This window comes from Telmatherina bonti, assembly GCF_933228915.1.
Source record: "Telmatherina bonti genome assembly, chromosome: 15".
Taxonomy (NCBI): domain Eukaryota; kingdom Metazoa; phylum Chordata; class Actinopteri; order Atheriniformes; family Telmatherinidae; genus Telmatherina; species Telmatherina bonti.
The window spans coordinates 28,648,109-28,657,537 of record NC_136613.1 but is presented as its reverse complement, the minus strand read 5'-3'; the positions used below and the strand labels follow the sequence as shown (position 1 = coordinate 28,657,537).

General features: G+C 38.6%; 1 protein-coding gene across 1 annotated transcript in view; it reads left to right on the top strand.

Moving 5' to 3' along the window:
• Positions 1-1,775: 1,775 nt before the first annotated feature.
• LOC306766898 (polycystin-1-like protein 2) overlaps positions 1,776-9,429 on the top strand; it is a gene marked incomplete at both ends in the record, with an annotated part of 67,932 nt that continues 60,278 nt past the window's right edge. The window contains 3 exons of the mRNA XM_079254756.1: positions 1,776-2,025; positions 2,925-3,083; positions 3,187-3,372. Of these exons, the coding sequence (XP_079110882.1) occupies positions 1,776-2,025; positions 2,925-3,083; positions 3,187-3,372 (595 nt within the window). The remainder of the gene's footprint in view (positions 2,026-2,924; positions 3,084-3,186; positions 3,373-9,429) is intronic.

Here is a 9,429-nt window from a genome sequence, read left to right as displayed (position 1 = left end):
TTGGAAACAGTAGCGATGGAAGCAGAGGTTGGTTGTCGACACAAGGCCATAAGGTTAAGGATGGTCACTTTCAATTTCAGATTCAGACAGGAAATAGCTGACCCAGAATTCATGATCCCTTATTAAAAACCCCATCAGACCGTGGAGAGGGAGCCTGTTTATCAGAGTTTTTCAGTTCATTTAGTATTTGGTATTTATTGTGTATCTTCATCAGTGACCTGACCCTTATACCCTCTGGGAATCTATTCGTGTTGAGGAATCTTAATTATTTTAGCTGCTCACAGCTGCAAAATGTGCAAAGTAAGTTTACTGCCAGTCTATAAATATTCTTAGGGAAAGTAGTGAAACTGATCCAAAAAGAACAAAATTTAGCAATTTGACTATTAAGGCTCAAAAACTGCCACCTGTAAAAGTCATGGCATGCCCACATTTTGAATTATGTGGAGTATGTGAAACAGTAAACAAGTTCACGTCAGCTAAAAGACAATCTGTTGGGTTTTGTTGGGGATTTTTCACAGATTGTCTCACTACTTTCTGACCATACAACTCAGCATTCAGGACTTGTGTGTTGACACAGTGACATCCATCAGGTGAGTTTCTCGAGTTTCTACCCAGCTGCGTCCCGAGACTGAGAAACGTTTGTGGTAAAATAAGGAACTGGCTGTTTTGAACGTGCAATATCACTGATTCAGCAAAGAAACACAAGAAGATTAAAAGAGACCAAGAGACAAAACAAGTCATCATCAGATTATCTTTTGCTGGCTGGAGAGAGCCAACAGGTCTGCAGGATGTAAGATAGATGCTGAATTAGCAGTCGATAGGGGGCGCATGATGGGGAAGATGGCTAAAGTTCTGTCCTGTGTCTTTAAAGACCCAGTGAGTGAAAATCTCTACCATGCAGTGGTTTACTAATTAAATGCAACAACTGAGTAGTTCTCTCTGGTACCTCGCCGCTTAAGCGTGTTATTACCGCATCCAGAATGAGGCGGAGGAAGGCTGGAGTCAGAGACCCTCACAACCATGGAGTACGAACCACAGCGCATTGGAGATGTTCGCTCATTGGCCCAACCAGGCAGCAGTACTAAACTACAAGATGCTATCACGGATTCTATATAATTTACTTTTATTTGATCTGAAAAGCCGTCAACTTATCTGCCCACGTATCTGTGAAACAACACAAAACAATTGACATCAGAAGCGAGACGGAGTCAACTAGATGGACAATCATTCAAGACAGTCCCTTTTTGATCAATGAGCTGAAAAATAATAAAAATCTGTAAATTAAATCATTACCCAGTTCCTGCTTCAGCCTTTTGCTTTCATTCATTTATAAAATGGTCTTGATTATAAAAACTTTGATGACTCAACCTACAAACCCACATTTTGTAAAGTTTTTACTTTCTAAAGTTGCAACTAAAATCTAATCTCGCTACCTTTGACATCTGGCTGGTCCTCCTTTGTTCATGTGTGTGTGTACAAAAGCAGTGCAGTCTTTTGAGTGACTCTCAGTGTTAGGTAAACAAAGAGAAACCCTGGAGCGGGGTGTGGGAGAGATGCTTATGTCAGAGCCATTTAAAAGGAGAATGTCACCGGGGTGAACATAAGAGAACATTAGTCCTGCTCTAAACCTTCCAAGAAGTAGAGAAGAGGAGAGAAGAAGGGAGACTGACTTCTGTTCTTTTAAGGCGAGCAAAAGAGGGAAAAGGATGTGCTTTGCAGTTCTGCACCTGCTGATCTTACTGACACTCACCTGTCAGTATTCTGCTGAGAATACGATGGCGGTCTCTTCATCCTGCGCAGGGCACCAGAGGGCCTCTGGAGGCTCTTGCTTTGAATTTGTGGGTCTGAAGCGCTCTCTTCACAGTGCTCAAAATTGGTGCGAGGAGCGAGGAGGACACCTTGTATTTATCCCTGATAAAGGCACTCAGGATTTCCTTGAAAGACAGTTGGAAGCTGAGAAAGACATTTGGCTTGGACTGGCACCGCCTTTCCCCTTAAACCAGCAATATTCTACGTATGATGAAGGTAAACTGGCAGAAAAATAAAAAAACAACTGCACATGCTCACTAATGCCAAGCATAATAATCAAATATGCTGAGACTCATTTATTAATGATTTTAGTAGATGGAAAATGTATCTTCTTGAACAGTAAATTGACTCCATTTCACAGGCCCTACAGGGTGTCAGCTCAGGCCCTACATGGTCTCAGCTCAGACGCAACAAACATCTAAAGCATCTTTCAAATTCAACACGGTGGTTTTTTTTTTTTTACCTTTTATAAACATAGAGAATTTAAACCATTAAGTTTTAATTTAGTCTCATTCATCAAAGGAACAATTGTTCAAAAGACTTCAGGCTAGTACGTATAATCATCAGCAAACTACAGATGACCAGCAGTAGCTTTCTACCTGGCCCACCGCCATGCGGGGAATTGTTCTGTTTCCTAATGGTGGACTCAGGATGCGTAAACGGATGTGATTGATGCCCTGATTGCTTCCAACTCACTCTGGATTCCTATGAAGACCATCATGAGTCTTGTGCATGGAAGGATTGTGTGTGTTTTACTCTTTAAGGGATGGTAGTGGTCCATTTTTATGTGTAAGGAAGTTTAAAAAAAAAACTGGTCTTCAGAGATGTTTTTTTTTTCTCTTATTCTTTTTTGTGAAATACAGAAATCACCTTTCCATGCCGCTTGGTTCTCCACAGCTATGTTAAGTTTGTAAAACTTGGGCTTTATGTCGCAACTCTTCTCTAAATGAAGCAGTCCCCCCTACAGGGATGTCAGGTTTAAAACCCCATATTCTAACAAGGGACTTCCCATTTCACTGGAAATAGCATTGTAATGACTGCAATTCATACTTGTTCTCTTCTTACAGCATTTTCAGAGTTATTGTATGTTCATCAATCCTTTGCCTCATCCTCAGGTCCTCTCGCATGGTTGGACGGTTCACCTGTCACCTATTCAAACTGGGTGAGCAGCCCACAGCCAGGGGCCACTTGTGGACACATACTTGGAAACTCAGGCTTCCAATGGCGCGCCACAAAAGACTGCAACAAAGAAATGCATTTTATCTGCCAATTTGGTATGTTTGCAGCCTGAGTCAGACTCTGAAGGAAGCAGCACACTGAAACACTTTATGTGATTTTTTTTCCCGCCCCTTTGAATTGGTTTTATTTTCTTCTCAGAGTCCGGGAGACAGATTGTGTGTGCGGGTCACAACACCACTCTGCAGTGTGATGGCGGTCAAGTGTTAATCATAGATGGTGGCTTCTACGGTCGCAAGGACATTCATTACTGTCGATCTGGCTTCTCTACACCAACATTCACATCACAGGAGTGTGCCTGGGTGGACGTTAAAGACTATATAATAGGTAAAGCATAATGCACTTCTGCACGTTCTAAGAAAAGTATTAATGTCTGTTTAAGTCCTAATTTCATCACGTCTGTGTGAAGTCACATTCAATCTTGCAGCTGATCTTATCTGTACAGTACAGGTATGTTCCCATTTACCTAGCTGAACTCAGAAATGATAAACAGTCTAGCCTCTGAAAAGGTTTTGTATGACTGGAAAGATGATAAAATTCAATCAAGCTATGAATGCAATGTTTGGCATGCAGAGCACATTCAAAGAAATAATGGCCCATTAGGACGTTTTCTGAAAGAAAACCCACATGTATCACTTTACTGATGTTTAAATGATATCCATCTTCTGTGTAAATATTGACTCATGCTCAAATTGACAAAAGATGACTTTACACCATTCATCAAATCTGCTTTTGTTAAAAACTGCAGCTGTAGAAGGTAATATGCTGAATACATTTAATGTTAAAGTTTACTTTAGCGAAACGTGGCAGTGAAAGCAGGTAACAATGGTAAAGCTGCTTTGGCATAATGGTCAAACAAATCCTCTCATTCAGCATTTGTTATGTAAAGAGTTACACAAGCACATTTTCAGGAAAGAGGTGGAGCGTCTTGTCTGCAAGACCTTCAGCCTTGAAACTAAGTTTTATTTTTCATTTATAAATGGTAAATTTGGTTGTAAATGGATAAACAGCCTATATCAATTTAGTGCTTGTCTGGTCTTTTTGACCATTTTTCTTATTGTTGCAAACCAGGGATGTGAGGGCAATTCCGTATGCATCTTGATAGGCTGCCAGCGATACAACACATAAATGTTTCAATGAAGCGCCCTGCGAATATGACGTCATTCAACCCTCTCATTTATGTGATGCAATTATGATTTCACAACAATTTGACTTTATATAATGAGATTTGGTTCTTTACAATTCACGATGTAGTTCAAAATAATAAAACAAAATCAATTTACAACCCCGTATCTGGTTTGTAAACAACATAACAATTACTTTGTCTTCCTTCTTTTCCTATAAATGATGTAATTAAAACCAAATTTTTAATAATGAAAACAAAAAAATCCAAATCAGAAAGAAGTATAGTGCAATAAATAAAAACTAAATCTTTTTTTATTAGTTACATTTGTTTTTAATAACATTTGACAGTATTTAGACTATTTCTTTGTGTCTTCTTAAGAAAATACAAGGAAAAAAACAACAAAACAACACATACACTATTCAGAAACAGTCCTTTTTCTCAGGTTATTTTACTGTAAGTGTTCTATGTCTGCATTTAAACATAATTATCAAAGGCAAACATGGAAGATTTTTCTGTAAAAAATCATTTTAAATGTTGCCATTTGTTGCCGAGATAGAAGGAACCGTCCATATGAACAGTCTGTCTTTTCCATCAGTGACTGTGTCAAGCTTTTCTCCTATGCAGCTTGTCGGACGGAATAACTTCGATGAACTGTGTAGCTCCTTACTACTTCCTGGTTCCTTAACCAATCATATGTAACTCCACAATGTAAGAAAGGCAGACAAGAAATATTTTCATCTAAACCTGAGAAGCCTCAGCATCCTTCTGAAATAGCAAATGACCAAAAGTGGATTAAAACAAAGAACAGCATTGGAGACTCTTTTGAGAGGGAGAGAATATTGATGCACCAATTTCTAATCAATATTGATGCAAAGCCGGCGAAGTTTCTCTTTGGCAGGTAACAACAGAAATTTCATAATTAACTAAGTTTCACCTAATTTACTAAATTTAGTCTAATTTCATGCTCAGCACTCATTAAATTGATTTGTGTGACTGTTTTGATAGATTAACTGAATAAATTGGTGACTTATTAGCTCACAATGTCAAATGTAGTTTGGCCAAGTGAAATGTGTGTTTGGCCCGTAGATTGTATATAAAAGATGGGCGGAGCCACTGTGACGTCACGCATAGGTTTCAGGAGAGCTGGACTGAGGCTCATTGGGCGGTTCTTATCACCGCCATCTTGGCGGATGATTGGTTGTGCTACACTCTGCCTTCTCACAGTGGGATGCTGGGCGTGTGTCAATCAAAAGGACACACCTCTTCATTGGCCAAATTTTTAGATGAAATTGGTTATAAACAGATGTGTTATAAAACTATTCACTCCCCCCAAAGTTCTCATGAAGGTAAACCTAATTTATTAAACCGAGAATGTTTGTTTATTCAAGGCTGTAAACATGTTTATGGGGATTTTCCCTCTTTTGGAGCCCCTAGTGGATGAGGGGAGAACTGCAAATTATTGGCACTTTCCTATTGGCCTCACTTTTAACTGTTGGAAGGTGCTGCTTACTTTGGCTTTCTCAACTTAGAAAATTACTTTAAAATGTTTTTGATTATTGAGAATAAAGGAAAACACTATTTGGCATTTGTTGAAAAACTTCTGTTTACATTCTAGTTAATTCTAATGTAAATTAGAACATAAGATTTGCACTGGCATTTGGTTCGACTTAAGCTTGTTATGTACTCCACAAGAAGCAAGAACTTGGTTCTTTCTCTCAAAGCTGCAAGAACATTCAACTTTATTTGTATAGCGCCACTTTACAACAATGTTGTCACAGGGTACTTTACATACACGAATCAACATACACATCATTTTGAGTCAATTTATACATATCCTATAATAGAAACCAAATGATTGCATCAAGTCATGAATTCAATCCCATCCCCCATCCTGAGCATGCACACGGCGACAGTGGGAAGGAAAAAAAACTCCCCTTTAACAGGAAGAAAACCTCCGGCAGAACCCGGCTCAGGGAGGGCAACCATCTGCCTCGACTGGTTGGGGTGGAGACGATAGGAAAGACAGAACAACATGTACAACTGCAGTTGAAAAAACATTTAAAAAGTTATTTTTCGTCAGTCCATTCATACTCCACAAGAAACACGTCTGCAGCGGAGAAGGTTTACTGCGGATGGCAATGTCTGCTTTTATGTGCAATAAACCCGGTGGTTTCGTATTTAATAAACAACTTTATCTATTGCAGCATTTTTTGCATGCGGCTCGGTCCGTGTGTTTTAATGCGACATGTTGTAGAAATGTTTGTACTTTCTTACCACCTTGATCGCCTGTTTTATCAAAACAAACTGTTTACCTGCAACAGTGAAAAACGTGGAAGCGGCATCTTTCTGCTTTAAAGGGGTGCTATTATGGTATTTGGAGTTTTCTGAGCTTTCTACAGTGTTACAGTGTTGAATCCTCATCAGACATGTGAACGGCACTGTTTTTTATCACCTAAACGCATGTTTGAGTTTGAGTTTGAGTTCCAGCACTCTCTCCGTTCAGTTTACATGGTGACGAAAAACGCGTCGATTTTGAGAGTTTTTTTCTATGTTGAAATCCTTGTGATGTCCCAGGGGATAAGGTTCGGTGATTGGTTACCTTCTACTGGTTAACAAGGGCATGTACAAATACATCAGGCGGGTGGAAAACGTCAGATAAAATTATTTCCAACGATGGCTGGTGAGTTTACCAAAGAGAGACATCCTGCTGCATTCGTTGCTGTGGGTTGCTGTTTTCCACTTTGTTTTCAGGGTCTGATTCAGGTTCCAACATGTAGGGCTGTATGCTATGTGTTGACATTGTATTTTTTATTTTTTTTTATTGAGTTCATATTAGCCTAATCCTTCTGTTTATGAGATGTTACAATGACGGTGAAAGCAGTTGCGGTGTGCACTCCCGATGTAGTGCAGTGGCGGGAGGCGGGGCTTAATGCGGAAGAGTCTCAATCCACTCGTTTTGCCCACAGGCTGATCTGACAGCCTACGGAGAGGGTCGGTCTGAAGTAAATAAAGCGATTTGTGACAATAACTCGATCAATCCCAGCCGTTCTGGGCTCAGAAATGAAAATAAATAGGCCTGAAATGCACATAATAGTTCCACTTTAAGCTTTTTTGTATTAACCCCGCCCACCTCACATGTCCGACCAATCACACGATACTTCTCGGAGCCCTGCAAGAATATATATACAGGGGCTCCTTTGCATAGTCTGCACTAATATCTCATCTTCACCTGTTGTCTCGCCTCCCTATATGTTTGCTGTTCTATAACTGAAAATGTATTATTATTTTTAATGTAAAATAATCATTTTACTTTTTTTTTTATAAACATTTAAATATAATGTATTTTCAAATTTACAGGTGTTATTTTGTAATATACATGCTTATTGGTATTTCACCATATTTCAGAAACACAGAGAAAATGTGATAATAATACAGAGGAACAACGTAACCCACATTTTTAACAGGATAGTACGCCTAACTTATTTAGATTTTTACAGTAGTAAAAAATGTAAAATCTAACTTATTCACAGAAGAAGCCTTGTTTTCAGGTCCATGGTGAATCAATATATTGATTTTTTTTGGTGAAGTCATGTAAATTTAAAACATTATGCAATGCAGCTACAATATGTAATACAGAACTAAGAGGTCGTGACCATTTAAACTTTTTATGCAGGTAGAGAACAATCAGAAAAAAAAAAAATATGTTGAGCTCTTTTCAATTTATCACTTCACCTTAACCAAGGAGAACAATAAATAGATTACCAAGCACACAGGAATCTAAACTTTATGAACCCTCCATCTGCTGTTTAAATGTTAATAGTTTGTTGATCCACTGAAATTCTATTAGAATAAAAGGATTCTGCCTGAACTCCAAGAGGGAGCAATAAAAAGAAAAAGAAGCAAACTAGCAAATTTATAAACCGATATACAACCTGACAAGTTTGTGACTAATAGCTTTATGTGTTTTTACTTCAGAAACAAATAGCTTCACACCCACTCACTTTCCTCTTTGCTAAGACATTATGCGAATCAGGCTTTTAGCTGGTCTTCTGGGGTTACGCTCTCTGTGATCATAAACACTGTTGCCAGCATCCTCACTGCCTACCATGCTGGTGGAAATATTGGCAGGACCCGGGGAAAAGTTTGTCAGTTTGAGTCTCGAGGCGAGTGCAGCAATCTGTCTTTATCCCTGATCTGTTTGGCACTACCTTTAAGGTACTGCATGTTACAGCAACACTGAAGAAGTTTATGGGTTTGGGACTTCATCAGTGTAAGTGTGCCAGAGGAAAAGGTTCGGGTGTGTGTTTTTTGGGCATGATTTTAAGCGAGTTATGTTTTGTTGTTTTGTTAAGCAAAGGCTTGTTTTTAATTTTGTTTTATTGTTGGTATTTCGTTTTTATTTGTGTTATGTAAAGCACTTTGAGCTGCTCTTTGTATGAAAAGTACAATATACATAAAATTGTGTTTGATTGAGTGATATATTATAACCTTGTTGCCAGGTCTTTGAAAACATCCTGTTACCTACTTATCTAGATTGGTGGGAAAAATGCTTGCCAGCTCACTCGCCCCATCCTAGGTGTATTCATGACTTGATCCCCAAAAGAAAAAGGGATCCTGTATCATGCCTAGCATAAAAGGCATTGTAAAGACTCAGAATGGACCTAAATCCCTGCAGGTTAATTCAAATGATCAGAATAATTAATTAATTAATTAATAATCTTCTATTTATTACAAGGACCATACATACAACACATTTTATTGACTCTAATAGCAGTTCCAGACTGAAGCCTGTAAAAACAGTGAACAATCATGTTAACCCTATAAAGCCAAATAAATCATATGTGAGATATGTACAGTTTCTGAGACATTTTGCATCATTTAGTGGTAAAAATTCAGCTCAAAATCCTGACTATATGATACTGGTCTAACATCTTGTAAATACAACTTCCCTTCTGCTCACACGAAGCCCAGATTGTCTTTTATGACCCATCATCTGGAACAGTTTTCTGCAGAAGCCCACTGCTCTCTGTGATGCATTTATCACCGCACTGGCTCCAGAGCGAGAGACGGAAAATGAATGTTAATGTTAATTTTCTTCTACTGCTGGTCATTAAAGCCGCTGCTGCAGCAGCTACAGTAAGTACACAACTCAGATAAGATATGGAAAAGAAAAAAAGAATTAGCTTGAATTGCTATCACTGACCGTTGTTGCCAATATGAGCACATACACTGGCACAAACAAACAAAAAACAAGTATT